This window comes from Nerophis lumbriciformis, linkage group LG09, assembly GCF_033978685.3.
Source record: "Nerophis lumbriciformis linkage group LG09, RoL_Nlum_v2.1, whole genome shotgun sequence".
NCBI classification, from domain to species: domain Eukaryota; kingdom Metazoa; phylum Chordata; class Actinopteri; order Syngnathiformes; family Syngnathidae; genus Nerophis; species Nerophis lumbriciformis.
Genome location: NC_084556.2, coordinates 49882910 through 49907771, shown reverse-complemented (window position 1 = coordinate 49907771; position 24862 = coordinate 49882910). Strand labels below are relative to the sequence as shown.

Below are 24862 nucleotides of genomic sequence, written 5' to 3'. Positions count from 1 at the left end.
CCCGGACCGTGCGCGTGCACAGGCGGCGGCAGCATCAGAGAAGATCCCCGATGTGAGTCGCCGGCTGATGAGAAAGTCTCACTTGGGAGCCTCCAAGCTGACTCTACTGCCGCGCCCCGCACACCTTTCCAGAGGACATGACAGTCGCAATTCGTCCCGGGGTGAGTGTCTCCCACTGCTGGCGTGCCTCTATAAAAGGAGACTTTCGTCAGACTGGTTGTTTTTAACGACGTTCTGCCCCGCAGTGTGTGCTGCTTTCTCGTCCCCCTTTTCTCAAAATGGCGGAGAGGCCGCAAAGCTAGGCTAGGCTAAGTGCTAATAGTAGTCGTCCACTAAACCTTTTAACGAGCGGTTCTCACAGAAATATGGACTATTTTCACAACGCCTGACCACGTTCTTTGTTAACACACGTCATGTGTGTCGTCACACACTTGTTTGTTTTTACCGGGCTAGCTTCAATAAAGTTGTGTTGGGATGCTAGCGGCGAGTTAGCATTGCTAATATTTCGACGTCATACTTAAATGTTGACGTTACTCCCTCCAACCCCTCGTCAAATAATAGAAAAGATGACGTCATGTGTGTATTTTAGAGACTCCGGCGATCCTTAAATCAGTGACGTCCTGCTTGGTGCACAGCTAACACGGGTCAACTTGTCATCCATAATACATGTGGTAAGTCCCTGAGCATGATGATGATGATGGACCACCGGTCGTAACCCCCAGACTAACGCCCTTTGCATGTTCTGCAGGTAGGTCGGTGTGTGGTTTTTATATATTTTATATAAGTAAATCAGTGTGGTCTGACAGGTGTGGCTAGCGGCTAAGCTAACGTCAGACAAAAAAAAAAAAAAAAAAAAGGGCGTTGCTGAGCCATGACTGCAACTTTGCAACTTTGCCCTTGTGGCGGTCCCAAGCTGATTAGGACGCCAGCAAATGAATCTTAAAGGCTGGTTGTCGTCTTCCGTCGAAATCCTTTTTTGGGGGGGTGGGGGGGGATTTTAGTAGACTGGCAGAGGCAGGGTGGAGCCATGAAATGCATGATGATGCAGCAGCCAGTAAACAACAGTCTCACTGGGGGCAACAAGAAGCTTCCATGAGAGATATGGTGCTGGAGAATGAAAGTTGTTCAATACAATGAAGGTGAAAACCTTGCTGTGTATATATATATATATATATATATATATATATATATATATATATATATATATATAAAGAGCAATAATATAAGACAGTAATATAAGGCAAAATGTGTACCGTATTTTTCAGAGTATAAGTCGCTCCGGAGCAGAGGTGGGTAGAGTAGCCAGAAATTGTACTCAAGTAAGAGTACTGTTACTTTAGAGATTTATTACTCAAGTGAAAGTAAGGAGTACCGTATTTTCCGCACCATAAGGCGCCCTGGGTTATAAGCCGCGCCTTCAATGAACGGCATATTTCAAAACTTTGTCCACCTATAAGCCGCCCCGTGTTGTAAGCCGCATCTAACTGCGCTAAAGGAATGTCAAAAAAACAGTCAGATAGGTCAGTCAAACTTTAATAATATATTAAAACCAGCGTGATGTGGGCGCGCATGGAATCGTATATCAACATGGACGGGGCTGCGTGAAAAAAGCCACCCGGCCTCTTCGCGTAAACTTAAACTTACCTTAACCACTCGCTCATCTTTTCTTCATCCATCCCTTCGAGTTAGCTTTTATGATGACGCCGGCTGGAAAGGTCTCTTTTGGCAAGGTCTTCCTTTTGAATATCACCATGGGTGGAAGTTTCTGGCCATTAGCATGGCAAGCTAGAACCACAGTGAAGGATGACTTCTCATTCCCTGTGGTGCGAATATTCACTGTACGTGCTCCCGTTGTATCCACAGTGCGGTTCACAGGAATATCAGTTGCTGTGAAATAGTAATCCGTGTGCGGATGGAGAGATTGCGTCTTTTCATGAACCGGATCCCTGTCGCTTAGTAGGAGCCATTTTGTGGTCTTTACAGATGTAAACACACAAAGGAAATGAAACGTACGGTAATATCCGCGCGCTTTTTCTTCTTCTACGCGGGCGGGTGGTTGCTTACAGTAGAAGAAGAAGCGCTTCCTGTTCTATGGGGGCGGGTGCTTACCTTGGCGGTTGCTTGCGTAGAAGAAGAAGCGCTTCCTGCTCTACCGGGAAAAAAGATGGCGGCTGTTTACCGTAGTTGCGAGATCGAAACTTTATGAAAATGAATCGTAATATTAATCCATATATAAAGCGCACCGGGTTATAAGGCGCACTGTCAGCTTTTGAGAAAATTTGTGGTTTTTAGGTGCGCCTTATAGTGCGGAAAATACGGTAGTCACACAAATATTTACTTGAGTAAAAATAAAAAGTATGTTGTGAAAAAACTACTCAAGTACTGAGTAACTGATGAGTAACATACACACTCATATCATATATATATATATATATATATATATATATATATATATATACATACATTGATATATACAGTATATAATTTATATTTATTTATTTTGCTGTTTTTGTTTACATGTTAAAGGTGTTTTAATGAATATACATACATGCATGTTTAACATATAGATTCCTTTCTTTCATGAAGACAAGAATATAAGTTGGTGTATTACCTGATTCCGATGACTTGCGTTGATTGTAATCAGACAGTAGTGCTGATAACGTCCACGTTTTCAAATGGAGGAGAAGAAAAGTTCCTCCTTTCTGTCTAATACCACATGAAAGTGGTGGGTTTTTCGCATCTTATTTGTCCAGCTTCCATATTCGTTTTTATACACTTTACAAGAAATATATTGGCGGCAAACTCCGTAGCTTGCTAGCTTGTTTGCGCCGGCTTTCGGAGACTCTTGTTTTGAAAGCGCAGGCACGATGGAGCGGCAGTGAAGACAGGAACGTCCTCATGTGCGGTCAGGATGTACGGTTGAAATAAAAAAGTATCTTTTTTCCTTCACACTTTTGATTGATTGACTGAAACGTTTATTAGTAGGTTGCACAGTACAGTACATATTCCGTACAATTGACCACTAAATGGTAACACCCCAATAAGTTTTCAACTTGTTTAAGTCAGGTCATGTGACCGCCTGGCTCTGTTTGATTGGTCCAACGTCACCAGTGACTGCATCTGATTGGTGGAACGAAGTGAAACGTCACCAGTAAGGCAGGCACTTTGAAGGTCTGTCTGACAGACCAAAACAAACAAAGCGTGCATTAACAGATCGATAAAAATTAGTAGCGAGTAGCGAGCTGAATGTAGATAAAAGTAGCGGAGTAAAAGTAGCGGAGTAAAAGTAGCGTTCCTTCTCTATAAATATACTTAAGTAAAAGTAAAAGTATGTTGCATTAAAACTACTCTTAGAAGTACAATTTATCCCAAAGTTACTCAAGTAGATGTAACGGAGTAAATGTAGCGCGTTACTACCCACCTCTGCTCCGGAGTATAAGTCGCACCAGCCGAAAATGCATAATATAGAAGGAAAAAACATAATTCGCACTGGAGTATAAGTCGCATTTTTGGGGGGAAATTTATTTGATAAAACCCAACACCAAGAATAGACATTTGAAAGGCAATTTAAAATAAATAAAGAATAGTGAACAACAGGCTGAATAAGTGTACGTTATATGACGCATAAATAACCAACGGAGAATGTGCCTGGTATGTTAACGTAACATATTATGGTACGAGTCATTCAAATAACTATAACATAGAACATGCTATACATTTACCAAACAATCTGTCACTCCTGATTAGGGATGTCCCGATCCAGGTTTTTGCACTTCCGATCCGATACCGATATTGTTTTTGCATTTCCGATCCGATACCGATACTGACCGATACCGATACTGACCGATACTGGCCTATCCGAGCATGTATTAAAGTTATTTAGCCTACTTAGTTGTCAGAATCATGTTGAAAAGGGTTTTAGTACTCTTGATAACAACTAGCCAGCTGAATTAGGGGAGTTTGAATAATACACAATGGTTGGTAACAAGAAACTAACCTGTTTATTGAAGGATAAACACAAAATAGACAAAATTATACATGACAAACAGAAATGGCATCATTGAACTAGGGCTGGGCGATATGGCCTTTTTTTAATATTGCGATATTTTAAGGCCATATTGCGATACACAATATATATCTCGATATTTTGCCTTAGCCTTGAATGAACACTTGATGCATATAATCACAGCAGTATGATGATTCTATGTGTTTTGATTGATTGTGAGACTTTTATTAGTAGGTTGCACAGTGAAGTACATATTCCGTACAATTGACCACTAAATGGTAACACCCGAATAAGTTTTTCAACTTGTTTAAGACGGGGTCCACTTAAATTGATTCATAATACAGATATATACTATTTTGATGGTGTGGAGTCTGGACGTGTGGCACCGAATGGAGATAAGCGTCTCGACAGACGTCACAATATTTGAACAATGATGACGAAAACTGTTGTCTCTGTCGTGTCCGTGTGTCGAAAATTGTTGTGCGCTTATTTTTTTATTTGATTTTGTGCGTGGCATTGATTTGCCGTGCGCAGAGGACGCTTGAGCAGGCGCGCACCTTAGCAGCTGCGCTAGCATCACAGCTAACGTTAGCCATGCCGCTACCTCCCTCTCTGCTGGGAGAGGACGTATACGTATGTGACGTATGACGTGACAGTATGTGACGTGTGTAAGAAGGTGCGCTCGCTGTCTGTGAGAGGGAGACACAGGAAAGAGTGAGAAGAGCCTGTCGTGTAATGCCAGCAGCTAAAAACAACTGCGTGAGAATTGTGGAAGTGTTGAAGGCGTGCTGGAAAATGCGGAACGGAAATTACGGAGCAGCAGAAAAGTGGAATGTATTATTTAAATAGGTGCGTTGGAAAACACGGCCCGGATTTTTTTTTTTTTAAACTGGATCTGAATCGGCATTTTCCCATGCCTTGCCGATACGCAATTTTTGGCAAATATCGGCATCCGATCCAAATATCAGATCGGGACAGCCCTACTCCGGAGTATGAGTCGCACCGGCCGAAAATGCATGATAAAGAAGGAAAAAACATAATTCGCACTGGAGTATAAGTCACATTTTTGGGGGAATAGACATTTGAAAGGCAATTTAAAATAAATAAAGAATAGTGAACAACAGGCTGAATAAGTGCACGTTATATGACGCATAAATAACCAACGGAGAACGTGCCTGGTATGTTAACGTAACATATTATGGTACGAGTCATTCAAATAACTATAACATATAGAACATGCTATACGTTTACCAAACAGTCTGTCACTCCTGATTAGTGATGGGTTGATGAAGTCATGAAGCGTTTCGACACATTGCAAAACTGTATTGATACTGTGTCACTAAATACTGACATTTGCTGGACATTAAAAATCCCTACAGGCAACCTATAGACTGACTCAACTGACACTGATTTTATGACCTAGTATATACAATAATATAAACCAAGTCATTGTATTGCATTTTAGGATTATTTCATATCTTCATTTAAATACAAATATATGTTTATCTTTTTTAGATACAGTCAATAAATAATGTGAACATGTATCATAACATGGAAATCTAAGAGAATGTGTTGTGAATGAGGATGCTTGTGGACTGGGAATTTTTTTATTTTTTTTTACACATTTTTATTTAAAAAAACAGTTTTTCCAACGTATTAAATTTTAGACGATTTCTCTTCTTAGTTATTAATTCAATTCTTTGGCCGTAGAAAAGACCCGCTCACAGGGTACAGGGGAGGCGTCAGTGCGACACAGTTTGCGTATCGGTCACGTGACTTTCTAAAAGCGGTACGCGCACCGACACAGGGTTTTGCTCTATGAGCTCGACGCATGCGCCGATGCCTCGGTGTTGCCGGACCCATCACTACTCCTGATCACTAAATCCGTCTCTTACGTGAATGAGCGAAATAATATTTGATATTTTATAGGGCTGCAACTAACAATTAATTTGATAATCGATTAATCTGTCTATTATTACTTCGATTAATAATCGGATAAAAGAGACAAACTACATTTCTATCCTTTCCAGTATTTTATTGGGAAAAAAAACAGCATACTGGCGCCATGTTCTTTCAACTTGCCAAATAAAACAAGGAACATTTTACAAAAATGCACACTTTTGACACCCCTGCTATAGATAACAAATGAAATCGATAAATCTATGGATAAAAAGCAGAGCCTGACGATGCATTTGCGTTTATCACAACTCTCTCGGTCTCTCTGTCTCTCCCCCTCCCTCACAAATGCTGCTGTGCGCACAATTTGTTGTGTTTTTAACCTTCTTAACCCTGAACGTACATTGACAATACACGCAACCCTAACTCAAAATGCCGGACACTTGAAGCATTTAAGAAACACCGCCCGACAGCCCCGCAAAAGAGGACATGTCCGATGAAAAGAGGACGTATGGTCAGGACCGAGCTCGGTCGCTGCTAGCATGCTATCACCGGACATGTCCTCTTTTGCTAGCATGTTAGCAGCTAACGGGCTACGATAGACAAACCATACGTCCTCTTTTCACCAGACATGTCCTCTTTTGCGGAGCTGTCAGGGTGGAGTTTCTCAAATGTCCGGCATTTTGAGTATTGTTTACACAACGTGCAGTACGCTACTTAATATGTTTGTGTGGAAACTCGTTCGGTACACCTCCGAACCGAAACCCCCGTACCGAAACGGTTCGATACAAATACACGTACCGTTACACCCTATTATTTTGATTATTGTTTCTCAGCTGTTTGTAAATGTTGCAGTTTAAAATAAATGAAAAAAACAAACAAAAAACATAGCCTGTGCGCATGCGCATAGCATAGATCCAACGAATCGATGACTAAATTAATCGCCAACTATTTTTATAATCGATTTTAATCGATTAGTTGTTGCAGCCCTAATATTTTACGGTAATGTGTTATTCATTTCAGCTTGGAATTTGGGACATGCTCTCCCTGAGAGAGCATGAGGAGGTTGAGGTGGGCGGGGTTGGGGGGGGGTAGCGGGGTATATTGTAGCGTCCCGGAAGAGTTAGTGCTGCAAGGGGTTCTGGGTATTTGTTCTGTTGTGTTTATGTTGTGTTACGGTGCGGATGTTCTCTCGTAATGTGTTTGTCATTCTAGTTTGGTGTGGGTTCACAGTGTGGCGTGTATTTGTAACAGTGTTAAAGTTGTTTATACGGCCACCCAGTGTGACCTGTATGGCTGTTGACCAAGTATGATTGCATTCACTTGTGTGTGTGTGAAAAGCCGTAGATATTATGTGACTGGACCGGCACGCAAAGGCAGTGCCTTTTAAGGTTTATTGGCGCTCTGTACTTCTCCCTACATCCGTGTACCACTCCGTACAGCAGCGTTTTAAAAAGTCATAAATTTTACTTTTTGAAACAGATACCGATAATTTCCGATATTACATTTTAAAGCATTTATCGGCCAATAATATCGGACATCTCTAGTTCAATCCTATTGAATGATGTGGAATAGTACTGCTAATATGATGTCGGTATGTGTGTGTAAAATAAAAATAAAAACATTTATTTACATGACCAAAGACATGCACCTGGGGATAGGTTGATTGGCAACACTAAATTGGCCCTAGTGTGTGAATGTTGTCTGTCTGTGTTGGCCCTGCGATGAGGTGGCGACTTGTCCAGGGTGTACCCCACTTTCCGCCCGAATGCAGCTGAGATAGGCTCCAGCACCCCCGCGACTCCGAACGGGACAAGCGGTAGAAAATGGATGGATGGGTGGACCCACAACCAGTGAAGTTTGCACATTGTGTAAATAAAAACCAAATACAATGATTTGCAAATCCTTTTCAACCTATATTCATTTGAATAGACCGCAAAGACAAGATACTTAATGTTCGAAATGGAAAACTTTATTTTTTTTTTGCAAATTTGAGCTCATTCTGAATTTGATGCCTGCAACATGTTTAAAAAAAGCTGGCACAAGTGGCAAAAAGACTGAGAAAGTTGAGGAATGCTCATCAAACACTTGTTTGGAACGTCACCCAGGTGAACAGGCTAATTGGGAACAGGTGGGTGCATCCTTGTGTAAAGGATATCACCACATGGGCTCAGGAACACTTCAGAAAACCACTGTCAGTAACTATAGTTTGTCGCTCCATCTGTGAGTGCAAGTTAAAACTCTACTATGCAAAGCGAAAGCCATTTATCAACAACACCCAGAAACGCTGGCGGCTTCGCTGGGCCCGAGCTCATCTAAGATGGACTGATGCAAAGTGGAAAAGTGTTCTATGGTCTGATGAGTCCACATTTCAAATTGTTTTTGGAAACAGTGGACATTGTGTCCTCAGGAGCAAAGAGGAAAGGAACCATCCGGATTGTTGTAGGCGCAAAGTTCAAAATGCCAGCATCTGTGATGGTATGGGGGTGTATTAGTGCCCAAGGCATGGGTAACTTACACATCTGTGAAGGCACCATTAATGCTGAAAGGTACATACAGGTTTTGGAGCAACATATGTTGCCATCCAAGCAACGTTATCATGGATGCCCCTGCTTATTTCAGCAAGACAATGCCAAGCCACGTGTTACAACAGCGTGGCTTCATAGTAAAAGAGTGCGGGTACTAGACTGGCCTGCCTGTAGTCCCATTGAAAATGTGTGGCACATTATGAAGCCTAAAATACCACAACGTAGACCCCTGGACTGTTGAACAACTTAAGCTGTACATCAAGCAAGAATGGGAAAGAATTCCACCTGAAAAGCTTCAAAAATTGGTCTCCTCAGTTCCCAAACATTTACTGAGTGTTGTTAAAAGGAAAGGCCATGTAACACAGTGGTAAAAATGCCCCTGTGCCAACTTTTTTGCAATGTGTTGCTGCCATTAAATTCTAAGTTAATGATTATTTGCAAAAAAAAGTTGGAACATTAAATATCTTGTCTTAGCAGTCTATTCAATTAAATATAAGTTGAAAAGGATTTGCAAAATAACTATGTTGTTTTTATTTACGAATTACAGTGTCAACTTCACTGGTTTTGGGTTAGGGTTAGTAACCCTAACCCTATGAAACCCGTATTATCAGACAGGTCTTGTTAAGACAACTTCAGTAATATCAGTATAATTTTTCTGTGATAAATATTAAGTAAGTTATGCATATTTTAAACCTAGGCTCAAGATTTTAGGTGTGACCTTTTTTATTATAAATGTCATAACTTTTCTTCTTACCCCATTTTAAAAAGGTTGGCATTGTTGGAAAGCTTGTTAAACAAATAAACAGAAAATAGGTTTCACAGTGAAGGTGTATTTTTAATTGATCAATTTCATGAAATTGGCGTAGGAAGTGACGGGAAATCTGAGTAAACATGATTGGTCCGACTCGACTTGTGATTTGACTCACATCACAGCGACCAGAAAAAGGAAGTCGGCAAGTCTAAAAAATCCATCAATTTAAAATATATTAGGTAGGCTCACAAATGCATGAATAACTTTAAAAGGAATTCCAATAATTTTTTTACTCACTGTCGATTTTCTGCAGGGGAGTTTTGTCTGGTAAAGTGACAATTTTTGACGGAGCTTTGTGGCGCAGGTACTTGTCTAATGCAAACATTTCGATGTTCTGGATAAACTACGATATGTGTTGTACGTCATGAGTATTGGTGTATACTACAGTGGTGACGAAAACAATGCGAACGCAGTTGAACTCTGAAAACAGCGATCCAATCGCTACTCACGATACCGTGATCGAGCGTGAAACGCTTTGAGTGACCACTGAGGGCAGCCAGCGGCAAATACACCCGTACATTCTATGATGATACACGTGAATAGGTGCAAACATGACAACTGGTTGTTCTGGCTCTCAAAGTCCTCTATCTTGTCTTTTATTAGCCTGCTGTTGTATTATTTTACGAGGGCTGGACGATATGGCTGAGAACTGTATCACGTTATAAGTGTTTTATTTCGGTCGATATCCATAATTGATATTTTTTTTATGACTAATCGAAAATAAGGACCAGGAGAAACATATTAAATATAAACATTTTTATTTCAAATGTAACTTTCCTCTTATTATAATCCCCTCAGCTATCAAGGCAGAAGGGAAATGTCAGCACCACCATGGAAAACAATAAATGTAAACGACGTTCAAAAATCACATTGAACACTAAACAATAACCTCTTAAAATGATGGTGCAAAAATAGGGAATATGTAAGAAATGCTTAATAAAGTGTAACAAAATAGTGCAAAGTATGAAGATGTAAACCAAGAAGTATTTTCTGCAGGTTTAATGCCAGAAATATACAGCTGTGTAACCTTTATTTTGCCCTGGTATTATTTAAGCATGGAAAGGAATTTGTTATGCAGTAATCATTATTTAAATATTACTGGACCATATTACTAATATTTTTTTAAGGAGCACATTTGTTATTTTATAATTTATTTTATTCATACACGTATAGGGAGTGAACAAGTGTTGAAAAGAAAAGCAGTGAGTACCGATAAGGACTAGGGATGTCCCGATCCAGGTTTTTACACTTCCGATCCGATACAGATATTGTTTTTGCATTTCCGATCCGATACCGATACTGACCGATACCGATACTGACCGATACTGGCCTATCCGAGCATGTATTAAAGTTATTTAACCTACTTAGTTGTCAGAATCATGTTGAAAAGGGTTTTAGTACTCTTGATAACAACTAGCCAGCTGAATTAGGGGAGTTTGAATAATACACAATGGTTGGTAACAAGAAACTGACCTGTTTATTCAAGGATAAACACAAAATAGACAAAATTATACATGACAAACAGAAATGGCATCATTGAACTAGGGCTGGGCGATATGGCCTTTTTTTAATATTGCGATATTTTAAGGCCATATTGCGATACACAATATATATCTCCATATTTTGCCTTAGCCTTGAATGAACACTTGATGCATATAATCACAGCAGTATGATGATTCTATGTGTTTTGATTGATTGATTGAGACTTTTATTAGTAGGTTGCACAGTGAAATACATATTCCGTACAATTGACCACTAAATGGTAACACCACAATAAGTTTTTCAACTTGTTTAAGTCGGGGTCCACTTAAATTGATTCATGATACAGATATATACTATCAGATATATACTATCATCATACTACAGTCATCACACAAGATAATCACATTGAATTATTTACATTATTTATAATCCAGGGTGTGGAGGGGGGCGCCGGATGTAAGTGTCAAAAAGACAGCCAAAAGAGTTTGATAGGCGAGCACCTTAGAGGGAGCGTTGCTCGCACGGCTGTGCTAGCATCACAGCTAATGTTAGCCATGCTGCTACCTCTCTGCTCGGGGAGGACGTATACGTATGTGACGTATGACGTGACAGTATGTGACGTATGTAAGAAGGTGCGCTTGTCTGTCTGTGAGAGGGAGACACAGGAAAGAGTGAGAAGAGCCTGTCGTGTAATGCCAGCTGCTAAAAGGTGTGCTGGAAAAAGCGGAACGGAAATTACGGAGCGGCAGAAAAGTGGAATGTATTATTTAAATCGGTGCGTTGGAAAACACGGACCGCAGTTTTTTTTTAAACTGGATCTGGATCGGCATTTTCCCATGCCTTGCCGATACGCAATTTTTGGCAAATATCGGCAGCCGATCCGATCCAAATATCGGGTCGGGACATCCCTAATAAGGACTATGGTCTGTTTTTAAAGAAATCCAAAAGACTGTTTTATCGACAATCTCTTCGCTCTCTGCAGCACTCATTTTTAGTTTATCTTACTCCATGCAAATAATCAACAACAAGACAGTACAGTTCAACCAAACATGATAGTTGATACTGTTAGCTGATTGGCTGTTAGCATGTCCCTCCCACTGGTCAGTGATCACTTCCTGCTTTGTTGGGTTACTGTTACCATAGCGGGAGTGCGTTATTCATGCAACCAACTTTGCTTAGTAACCACAAAAAAAAATCTATATTGAACATTTTATCCAACGCTTTTTTTATTGACAGTCTGTCATATATTGATATAATTTTATCGGCCCACTCCTAATGTTTACTGGTGCTTGCTAATGCAATCCCTCACAAGACAGGCCTGTGTGCTAACAGTTAAATGTCAAGTTATGTGACATTACAGCATCCAAACATTTGATTTTACACCCAACCAAAGAGCAATCAGTCTTAACTTTTTTATTGTATTCTATTTGCACATTTATATTCTGTACGGAATGACTGCATCATTAGCAGCTCATGTTTGCTAAACTTTGCTCATTTAAGAAAAATCATCATTTTTACTAGAGATGTCCGAGAATATCGGACTGCCGGTATTATCGGCCGATAAATGCTTTAAAATGTAATATCGGAAGTTTCGGTTTCAAAATTATCGTTATCTGTTTCAAAAAGTAAAATTTATGAGTTTTTAAAACGCCGTTGTGTACACGGACATAGGGAGAAGTACAGAGCGCCAATAAACCTTAAAGGCACTGCCTTTGTGTGCCGGCCCAATCACATAATATCTACGGCTTTTCTCACACACACACACACACACACAAGTGAATGCAAGCCATACTTGGTCAACAGCCATACAGGTCACACAGAGGGTGGCCGTATAAACAACTTTAACACTGTTACAAATATGACAAACACATTTCGGGAGAACATCCGCACCGCAACACAACATAAACAAAACAAAACCAATACCCAGAACCCCGTGCAGCACTAACTCTTCCGGGACGCTACAATATGCTACCGCCTACCCCCCCCACCTCAACCCCGGCCACCTCAACCTCTTCATGCTCTCTCAGGGAGAGCATGTCCCAAATTCCAAGCTGCTGTTTTGAGGCATATTAAAAAAAATAATGCACTTTGTGACTGCAATAATAAATATGGCAGTGCCATGTTGGCATTTTTTTCCATAACTTGAGTTGATTTATTTTGGAAAACCTTGTTTAATGCATCCAGCGGGGCATCACAACAAAAATTAGGCATAATAATTTGTTAATTCCACGACTGTATATATCGGTATCGGTTGATATTGGAATTGGTAATTAAGAGCTGTACAATATCGGATATCGGCAAAAAAGCCATTATCGGACATCTCTAATTTTTACATAAATATTGTTTTTTTGCTTCCAAGGACTTGTCGGAGCAGAGTTCAATAATGTTGCGTAACGAGGAAATAATAATTGGGTGCTCTGTCCCAAAGGTTGTGGCGTAGTCATCACTTTCTCTGTATGTCACTGCTTTCACTTTGCAGTGTTCAACTCTGTAAATGAGACCAAACATCTTGTTTACGTCCAAAACAGGTAAACCAGACTCAGGGCGTCATGACTTTAAACCAGGCTGAAAGAAACGTCTCAGTGAATTGTTTGTCACGCACTTCCTCTTTGCCCTAATGTTCTATTAAAATGTTTGTGGAAGGGAAACAATATCAATAATTGACAATGATTCAGCAGCCTGCAGCTGTCACTAGTAGAGTTGTATGCTATACCGGTATGAACGAATTAAAAACTACTATCCTGCCTCTGAAAAATATCAGTACTTTTTACCGCGCTGTGGTGACATTGCAGGTAACATGAGCCGAGGCACATGTGAGTCAACACACAGCACTTACAAGTGGAAACAGTGTGGAGACAAGAAGAGGGATAATGGACGTATTTTGTCCTCAAAACTAATAAAGGTGAAGATATAAACACTGAGCCTCTGGGCAATATAGACGATGTAAGTGATATCAGCCTGTCTGACGATAGTTTTTAATACTATCATTATATCATGATACTGCATGTTGATACCTGGCAAATTTGACAGTGACAAGAGAATGAAAGCTTCCTGAAGTCCTTGCGAGCTAGCAAGTGGCCAACGTCCCTACAGTGTTTTAGCTATTTCTAAATCACTAATCCTCACTAATGTAAACTACATTTATTAAAAGTATCATCCCTGCAGGGTGATACATCTCTAAGCATGTTTCACTACACATCATAGGAGGATACAATAGCTAGCTGCCAGCTAGTGCTCCTGAATGTAAACAAATGTGTGGATCTATACAAATAACAACTGCAACGATACCAAGTACAAGAGCCGTATCGTATCGACTCGATATGACAATGATTACATCTATATTTTTATTATCACAAAATCCTTTGTCATTTTTTAGGGACCGCAATGTCCCTTTGGGACAGAGGACCCTATTGAAATTGTAAGGTTTTATTATTATTATACCGGCCGCCTCTTTGAGCTGTAATTTGACCCTCTTAACATGCTTCAAAACTCACCATATTTGACACACACATCAGGACTGGCGAAAATTGCAATTTATTAAAAAAACAAACCCTAAAACTCAAAATTGTGCTCTAGCGCCCCCCTAGAAAAAAACACAAACAAAACTGCTTGTGACGTCCGGTAGGAATGTCGTAGAGACATGAAACAAAAACCTTTATGTAGGTCTGACTTAGACCTAGATTTCATACATTGACATCCTTCAGCAAAAATCAACAGAAAGTTGGCAATTCCCCCTTCAAAACAAAAGTTTACTAAAAACAGTCACTTTTGCCTCTTTGAGCTGTAGTTTGACTCCTTTAACATGCTTCAAAACTCACCAAACTGGACACACACATCAGGACTGGCAAAAATTTGCGCTCTAATAAAAAAAAAACAACAACCCCAAAACTCAAAATTGCACCCTAGCGCCCCCTATGAAGAAAATACAGACACAACTGCTCCTAGGAAGAAAACTCAGACAAAACTGCCTGTAACTTCCAGTAGGAATGTCTTAGAGACATGAAACAAAAACCTCTATGTAGGTCTCACTTAGACCTACATTCCATTTATTGACAACCCTCAGCAAAAATCAACAGGAAATTTGCAATTCCCCCTTCAAAACAAAAGTTTTGTAAAAACCGGTCACCTTTTTTCAAACATTATCTCCTCTGAGCGCCTTTGTCGTGTCGGCTTCAAACTAGCACAGGAGAAAGATTGAACCCTTCTGATTAAAAGTTGACGAAAGAGTTTTAATTACTGCTCCGGTTTGGATTTTATGTGCCGTCAAAGTCGGTCCCGTCCATCGCTGCTTGCAGCTTTAATTTTTAATTGTTTTTGAACTCAGAAAATACAGTGTGTCCCTGGACACAGGAGACGCTTTAATTATGACCCTGTAACTTCTTGGTATTTCATCCAACCCAAATTTGTAGTATCACCCAAAACTTACGTGAAGTAACCAAACAGAAAAATAAATGTTTATTACATTTTAACAGAAGTTTAAATAGTACATGTTAAAACAGAAAGTAACCAGATGTTAACAGTAAATGAACAAGTAGATTAATAATCCATTTTCTACCGTTACTCCCTCATTATTTTGACCAAATAATACCATGGGAAATTACACAATATGTTTGTGCATACGTCAGCAGCCAAATTAGAAGCTTTTGTAACCAGTTTGCTTTCTTATACTAAAAGTGAAGTTTTGTAGTATGTTCAAATGTGAAGTGAATTATATTTCTATAGTGCTTTTGTCTCGAGACTCAAAGCACTTTACATCGTGAAACCCATTGTCTACATCTTTAAGTTACATTTAAACCAGCGTGAGTGGCACTGGGAGCAGGTGGGTAAAGTTATTTGCCCAAGGACACAACGGCAGAGGCTAAGATGGCAGAAGTGGGGTTCGAATCTGGAACCCTCAAGTTGCTGGCACGGCCGCTCTTCCAACTGAGCCACGCCGCCCCAACTATGTAATTTTAATGCCAAAATTGTTCTTAGAGTGCAATTAAAAAAGTATGTTTAATGTATCATAGGGTTTTCTGTTAAAATAAAGCCAATAATGACATTTTTTGTGGTTCACTTTATTTTTAAAGTATCAAATTACCTTTTGGTACCGGTACCGATACCAAAATATAGGTATCGGGTCAAAACTAGTCACTAGTTGTGAATAATCCTGTTAGCTAACATCCACTATTTCAGATCACTCAACTACTTGGAACACGTACGCACACACAATTGTGGTTGTCTGGACTGGTCTTAAGCAGCTTAGCGCTGAGGTGCTCAAAGGCGGCTTTTAGCGACGTTTTCTTCACCTCGGTCAGCTCTTCCAACACAGAAATAAAAAAACTTCAACGCATGGATATTGGTAATGCTCAGTCATTCTAGAACATGTATTTGACCATGTTCACACCAAGAAAGTGGTCTAAAATGCAGTTTCATCCTAGGTGCTAAAAACAATCTGCATCCGCAGAAGTGGAGTATTAAAAAAAATCTCTGTCCACATAAAAATACATTGAATGACTATCATGCATGTTTTGTCCAACGTCAACCCTAAAAAAAAAGTATATTGCATATAATACAGTGATAAATGAGATATAATAAACTTAGTTTTTAAGGAAATAATGTTTGCGTGCATACAAAAGTCCAAAACACAAAGAAAAATTAAAGCTGCAAGCAGCGTTGGTCGGGCCCGCGTATTTGGCAGGTGCTAGTCCTAACTGTCCCAATACTTTTGTCCAGTGATAGTCATAAGTGTCCCAATACTTTTGTCCAGTGATAGTCATAAGTGTCCCAATACTTTTGTCTACTTTTAGTCTGAAGTGTCCCAAGACTTTTGTCTAGTGTACCTACCTTGTCTGCATTGTGTGGGCACGTTGGTGCTTCCTGCTTTTAAGCAGCCATCTTAAAAAAACAGCAGCGCAGCAGCATCAGCGCAGCGGGTCTTTGAAGGGTCATAAAATCAAAACCGGAGCAGTTAGAAAAAAAGCGCTTCTGTCATTGTAATCACAAGGGCTCAATCTCTCCCCTGTGTTAGTTTGAAGGCGAAACGACAAACGCACTCAGAGGAGTTCGTTTTTGAAGGAAGGTGACCGGTTTTTACAAAAAATTTGTTTTGAAGGGGGAATAGCAACCTTCCTGTTGATTTTTGCTGGGGGTTGTCAATTTATGAAATGTAGGTCTAAGTGAGACCTACATAGAGGTTTTTGTTTCATGTCTCTCCGACCTTCCCAGTGGGAGTTACAGGCAGTTTTGTCATTTTTTTCTTCCGAGGAGCAGTTTTTTTTGCGTTTTATTAAAAAATTGCAGTAGTTGCGCAATTTTGAGATTTGGGGTTAGGTTTTTTTTTTAGATCGCAATGTTTGCCAGTCCTGATGTGTGCGTTCAGTTTGGTGAGTTTTGAAGCATGTTAAGGGGGTCAAATTACAGCTCAAAGAGGCAAAAGTGACTGTTTTTAGTACTTTTTTGTCTTGAAGGGGGAATTGCCAACTTCCTGTTGATTTTAGCCCGAGAATGTACTATTATGAAATCTAGATCTGAGTCAGACCTACATAGAGGTTTTTGTTTCATGTCTCTCCGACCTTCCTAGTGGGAGTTACAGGCTGTCTAGTTTTTTTTTCTTCCTAGGGGGCGCTAGAGCGCAATTTTGATTTTTGCGGTTCGGTTTTTTTATTAAAAGACAATTTTCGCAAGTCCTGATGTGTGGGTCAAATATGGTGAGTTTTGAAGCATGTTAAGTGGGTCAAATTAGTGCTCAAAGAGGCGGCGGAAGAAAACGAATAAAGAATAAAACCTTACAAATACAATAGGTCCTTATGTCCCATTGCATAAGGACTCCCAAGGGAGTCCTTATACAATGGGCCATGCGGGCCCTAATAACCTTAAGAAAATATTTTTGTAGTAAAATGTTTGTGTCCCAACTTGCTGACTTTCATCACTCCTCTTCCTCAGGTGATGGCCACCGCTTCGTCGTGAGAGAAAGTCTTCAGAGAAAATTTCTTGTCCTGCGCTTGACACATCTGAGTCCGCACACCTTCCAACTGCCAGCTTGACCCCGCCCACCTCCCTGCCACCTGACCCGCCTCGGCTCCCCTGAGAGGGAGAGCGCCGCCATGGTGCTGTCACAGAGACAACGAGATGAACTGTGAGTACGACCGGCAGGATGCTTGAGCCACGTTTACACGCAAACAATATTCCAGTAGCACATTTCACATGGAAACATCTTTCACATTGCCTATTCCGAATGGAGGCCATTTTCCTGTTGCTAAAAAGCCACTTTAGATCCCTGGCATATGCTCCAACTCAGGCGCTAAAAAGTTTGTGTGGTTTTGAAGGAAACAAATACAATGATGGAGAACTTTAAATACTTCAATATTGTGGAGTGTTTGATGGCGTAAATATCGTTAGTCAGTACATGTCCATGCACCAAATGAGTCCGATTTCTCGAATAGTTTGTCTCTGAAAAAGCTTCCTGCTTCTCATGGAAACACCTTAATCCGATCGTGTTTGTTTTTGTAAAAGTCGGACTAACACACCTGGATTATGCGATTGGAAACCAGATCTCTGGAGTGGGTGTGTGCGACTGGAGAGGACCCAGTCTCAGCGTGCGGAATATAAACCGGAAGCAGATGCCACTCAACAAAAACGTAGCAACAATTGTCATGAAGAGGATACTTTTTATTGGCTTCACGAATTAAAATAACAGAACATTTTAAAGTGCATCGATGGTAGCAACAACAAAAAAGAAACCGATTTACCGTATTTTTCGGAGTATAAGTCGCACCGGAGTATAAGTCGCACCTGCCGAAAATGCATAATAAAGAAGGAAAAAAACATAAGTTGCACTGGAGCCCGGCCAAACTATGAAAAAAACTGACTTATAGTCCGAGAAATACGGTATTTAAGAATGTAACTAAGGAAATGTAAAATGCTGGCTGAATTCGGATTCCCTAACAAAATACGAATGAGAAGAAAGGAGGAGGCAGGTATGTTAAAGGCGAATAAAGGCGTATAAAAACCTTGTGCACTCCAGACTGATTCACAATAACTCTATTCCGCACAACTGGCGAGATAGTCCAGAACATTGCAAACTTCATCTGGAACAGCATCAACCGTGGCACGAACGGTCTTTACTTTCGGATTTGCAACTCCTTCCATCAATCGACAGAGCCTTATGAATGTACTCTTGAGACATTCGGAAGTTTTGTTTCCATGATTCTTTGTCCGAAAATTCATTTTGAAAAAAAACTTTTCCGCCGGTCTGTCTTTGCTTCGGACCTGCATCCGCTTTGAAACATTCTTGGTAGTAGCGTCACGTTCATAGCGCAATCCAAGATCATGTCTTGATTAGGGCTGCAGCAACTAATCGATTAAATCGATTATAAAAATAGTTGGCGATTAATTTAGTCATTGATTCGTTGGATCTATGCTATGCGCATGCCCAGAGGCAATTTTTTGTATTTTTTAATTTATTTTTATTTTTTTAATAAACCTTTATTTATAAACTGCAACATGTACAAACAGCTGAGAAACAATAATCAAAATAGGTATGGTGCCAGTATGCTGTTTTTTTCCAATAAAGTAATGGAAAGGATAGAAATGTAGTTTGTCTCTTTTATCCGATTATTAAAGGGGAACATTATCACAATTTCAGAAGGGTTAAAACCATTAAAAATCAGTTCCCAGTGGCTTATTTTATTTTTCGAAGTTTTTTTCAAAATTTTACCCATCACGCAATATCCCTAAAAAAAGCTCCAAAGTGCCTGATTTTAACCATCGTTATATAAACCCGTCCATTTTCCTGTGACGTCACATAGTGATGCCGATTTAAACAAACATGGCGCATAGAACAGCAAGGAATAGGGACATTAGCTCGGATTCAGACTCAGATTTCAGCGGCTTAAGCGATTCAACAGATTACGCATGTATTGAAACGGATGGTTGTAGTGTGGAGGCAGGTAGCGAAAACGAAATTGAAGAAGAAACTGAAGCTATCGAGCCATATCGGTTTGAACCGTATGCAAGCGAAACCGACGAAAACGACACGACAGCCAGCGACACGGGAGAAAGCGAGGGCGAATTTGGCGATCGCCTTCTAACCAACGATTGGTATGTGTTTGTTTGGCATTAAAGGAAACTAACAACTATGAACTAGGTTTACAGCATATGAAATACATTTGGCAACAACATGCACTTTGAGAGTGCAGACAGCCCAGTTTTCATCATTTAATATATTCTGTAGACATACCCTCATCCGCTCGCAGATTTCTTTGACTTTATCGTTGGAAATGCATCTGCTTTGAGTGTCGCAGGATATCCACACATTCTTGCCATCTCTGTCGTAGCATAGCTTTTGTCGGTAAAGTGTGCGGAACAAACGTCCAATTTCTTGCCACTTTCGCATCTTTGGGCCACTGGTGCAACTTGAATCCGTCCCTGTTCGTGTTGTTACACCCTCCGACAACACACCGACGAGGCATGATGTCTCCAAGGTACGGAAAACAGTCGAAAAAACGGAAAATAACAGAGCTGATTTGACTCGGTGTTTGTAATGTGTTTGAGAAAATGGCGGATTGCTTCCCGATGTGACGTCACAACGTGACGTCATCGTTTCGAGAGCGAATAATAGAAAGGCGTTTAATTCGCTAAAATTCACCCATTTAGAGTTCGGAAATCGGTTAAAAAAATATATGGTCTTTTTTCTGCAACATCAAGGTATATATTGACGCTTACATAGGTCTGGTGATAATGTTCCCCTTTAATAAATTAATCGAAGTAATAATCGACAGATTAATCGATTATCAAATTAATCGTTAGTTGCAGACCTAGTCTTGATGCTGTCTGCTGTTTAACATCAACATAGCCATTAGAGACCTAATCTTTGTGCCAATATTACAGCGGACATCACTTAAAACATGTTGTAAGCATCCAGGGATGGCTAGTGTGACATCATGGGTCAACCGGATAAGGAATTATTTTAACCGCACTAAAATGAAATAAGCACCCCCCAGTGTACGGGAGGCACATGGAGTATGACCAGTAGTTGCATTAGAGAAAGTGCATGGACACTTGGACTTCACACATAGGTGTGAAAATACAAAAAAACTAACTATTTAAGAAATCAGACTAATCTATTGCATGGAAACGTAGTGACTGATACCTCCTATATCAGTATTTGAAGCACTTAAAGAAGCCGCTTTTGTCTGTACAATCAGTAGTAGGGCTGCAACTAACGACTATTTTGATAGTCGATTAGCAGCTGAGATAGGCTCCAGCACCCCCCGCGACTCCGAACAGGACATGCGGTAGAAAATGGATGGATTAGTCAACGGTTGTCTTAATGATTTGTCGACTAGTTTGATATAAAGGGTACACATTTAATGGCCCTAATTTTTCCATCTACTTTTAAATGCAGCTTGAGTTATTTTAAGCATTTGCTCAAGGACAACATTTGTAAATTCATAAAAAATAAATATACATCCATAAATATTTATACTGTAAATGTGCTTCTCATTCAGTTGTTACAACAATTAAAATTATTATTAAAATATATTAATTAAAAAGAAAGGCAAGTGCTAAAAAACAGTTGACTTTTTTATGTATTAAGAAATAGTTAAAATAGCAGCACAGAAAACAAACAACAAAACACAAAACCTAACTTTCTCTATAAGAAAAGTAATTTGTGATGTCTTTTAAAAAGCTGCACATTATAGATGAACTTTTGGCAGTTTTTGCACTTTAATATTTATCTTTGATTAATTCTTAAAACGTTGGCTATTTAATAGATTGTATGTTTAATCTTATGATACTTCCGCATAGGTGCCTGTCTGCGGTTTGCGTTTGTTAAAGAGCCTTTTTTATGGCATTGCAGTTTGACACAGTAGTACTTGAATTGATGTGGACAAAGTTTAGCTGGGTGACTTTTGCTAAAATGATAGTTATTTTTCACACAACTTCGTCTCACACTTGTTAGCTAGCTAGCTAGCAAGATACAAGCGAACACTCTTACCGAGGCTGAGGCCGCATCCTCCCTCCAGATGTCCGACATTATGCCTCCGCATTAAACGCGTATCACAGTTGTGCTGCCATAAACACAGGGTCCGCTTTGCAAAATTTGCAAGGTATTCATTTTTTTAACAAGAATAAGAGGAAATGTTCCCACACTTTACATGTTATCATATTATATGTTTTTGCGAGTGGCGGTGCGGACCTGCTTTCGCCTGGAAAAACACGAGCGATGACATCACGACTATTGTCGACAAATATAATTGTCGGCGACACATTATATTGTCGACAATTTCGACTAATCGTTGCACCCCTAATTAGTAGTATTGTTTGCCATAGAAATGTGGGTTTACCAGGTCGCTTTGGCTCATAAATACATTGTAATGCATACTTGCGAACCCTCCCGGATTTTCCGGGAGACTACCGAAATTCAGCGCCTCTCCCGAAAACCTCCCGGGACAAATTTTCTCCCGAAATTCTGGCGGAGCTGGAGGCCACGCCCCCTCCAGGTTTATTGTTAGGCAGTTTCATTATCGTCCTCCCAGCGCGGCAACAACACATAACAACAGCAGTCACGTTTTGTCTACCGTAAAGCAGTTCGTCTGCCGTAAACAGCAATGTTGTGACACTCTTAAACAGGACAATACTGCCCTCTACTGTACATGCATATGTGACAATAACATCTACGGCTTTTAGAGAGTGCAGTGCACAACTGCGCACACAACAAGGAGACGAAGCGGAATGCATCATCAGAGAGGGTGTTCAGCATGGTTAGAAAAATAGTGACAGAGAATAGAACAAGGATGGACAATCCAACCCTTAACTCAACAATGAGTTGATGTTATGTGTGTGTATATGTGTAAATAAATGAACACTGAAATTCAAGTATTTCTTTTATATATTTATATATATATATATATATATATATGTATATATAGCTAGAATCCACTGAAAGTCAAGTATTTCTTATATATACTGTGTGTATATATATATATATATCTATATATATATGAAATACTTGACTATATATATATGAAATACTTGACTATATATATATGAAATTCTTGACTTCACCAAGTCAAGTATTTCTTATATATATATATATATATATATATATATATATATATATGTGTGTGTGTATATGTGTATATATATATATATATATATATATATATATATATATATATATATATATATATATATATATATATATATATATATATATATATATATATATATATATATATATATATATATATATATATATATGTGTGTGTGAAATACTTGACTTGGTGAATTCTAGCTGTAAATATACTCCTCCCCTCTTAACCACGCCCCCGACCACGCCCCCCACCTCCCGAAATCGGAGGTCTCAAGGTTGGCAAGTATGTTGTAATGTGACTGTCTGTAAATGTAGCGTGTCGTTACAATTCTCTACAGAAAGTGGCGGTACATGTAAGCTTAAGCCCATAACACGTTTTGCCGGACAGTATATTGTCCTACAAATGATTGCCGATAAACAATATTATTGTCCGCATTATTCTAAAACCAAATTAAGTACTAATGTATTCATAAAAATAATATTACAAGTAACTGTTTCAAACTATAAATAAACTAGGGCTGATATTACAATTAATACCGGTATATTTTGGATAGAGATATATATTTGAGACACTACCGCCATGCCGGTATCTTTTGAAATGCCTTTGTTGCGGCAAGCGGATCTGGCACGTGTCCGGAGTGGCCGCTACGCATTGCAGACACCGAACCCCCGCCGCATTTGCCTTCGCACCGTAGAGCTTAGGCGGCTGGCGGGGGCGACTCCTCCATATCAACCAGCGGTAACACAAGACTGTAGTAAGATTCTACAGAACAGCCGCCAAACTGCCGCTGCTAACTGCTAAAGCTAACAAAAAAAGTTAAACTGAAACCCTTGTTGAAGTTTCACGTCGCTTAGCAATAGACACTACACTGCCCTTTAAAGACGGACACACGCGCGCACAAGCTGCTATCATAAACTTCTCTTTACTGACATATATATTTTTTTAAAGTAAAGCCTTAATTACTTTACCTCGTGATTCATTGCATTTATTATAAAATATAACTCTACATACCGATATATATCGTATATCATGATATGGCCTATAAATTTCGGGATATCAGTTTTGGTCCATATTGCCCAGCCCTACTATAAACGTTTATTTGTAATCAGCATTCAGGGTTTCCCCCAAATTACCAACATACCTGTGGCAGTGGGGGAGTGGCTAGGAGTGTGGTCAATGTGACCATAATCTGCAATGATGCATATAGTTTCTTTAAGAAGGCTATACATACTTTTCAAAATATGTGTTATTGATATTAACATATTTTTTTCTTATTGTTTTGCTCTATTTTAAAATGTTTGCTGTTTATTGTACAATGTACTTTGTTGAATAATTCAAGTTTCTAGAGACTTGATCCAATTCTTTTTAGTGACTTTTTTTATTATTAAAAAAGACTGGCAACACCTCTATCATTTTTACTGGTGTTATTGGAGACTGTACTTGGGTTTAGAGACTCTACTTATGTCCGCGACAAACAGTGAGAGCTGCAGTGAGCCTGACGTCACACTTGCCTCGCGCTCCTGCTGCAGCCTTTCCCTCCTTTATATCTGTCTTTCTCTGTCTCTCTGTCTCTCTCTCTCTCTGTCTCTGTCTCTCGCTCTCTCTCATTTGTTTATTTATATATATATATATAGCGCTTTTTGCTAGTGACTCAAAGCGCTTTACATAGTAAAACCCATTATCTAAGTTAAATTTGCACCAATGTCGGTGGCACTGGGAGAAGGTGGGTAAAGTATCTTGCCCAAGGACACAACGGCAGTGACTAGGATGGCAGAATCGGGAGTCGAACCTGGATCCCTCAAGTTGCTGGCACAGCCACTATATTAACCAAACCATGCCTTATATTACTTTAAATATTTTTGAAGTAAAAAAAACCAACTAATTTTTAAGGTGCGGATTTATTTTGCCTTGGTGGGTCGCCACGATCAATTACATGTCGGGGAAACACTGGTATTGTAATGACATGCAGTTATGTGTGGTGTTTGTGTTCGGAAGTCTGACAGTTTGGGTGGCCTTGAATGCGTCAGGGACGTTTGGAATGGAGAGTATTACTTGTGCG

General features: G+C 39.6%; 1 protein-coding gene across 3 annotated transcripts in view; it reads left to right on the top strand.

Annotated features, from left to right (window-relative positions):
* Window positions 1–24862, top strand: part of LOC133607908 (lissencephaly-1 homolog A) — a 50745-nt gene continuing 25883 nt past the window's right edge. Inside the window, exons 1-2 of one of the 3 annotated variants that reach the window (XM_061962960.1) lie at window positions 1–161; window positions 17648–17840. In XM_061962960.1, the coding sequence (XP_061818944.1) occupies window positions 17809–17840 (32 nt within the window). In that variant the 5' untranslated portion in view covers window positions 1–161; window positions 17648–17808. Of the gene's footprint in view, window positions 162–405; window positions 749–17647; window positions 17841–24862 lie in introns of those variants that run through there. The other 2 variants (XM_061962962.1, XM_061962961.2) reach the window with 2 other exon arrangements.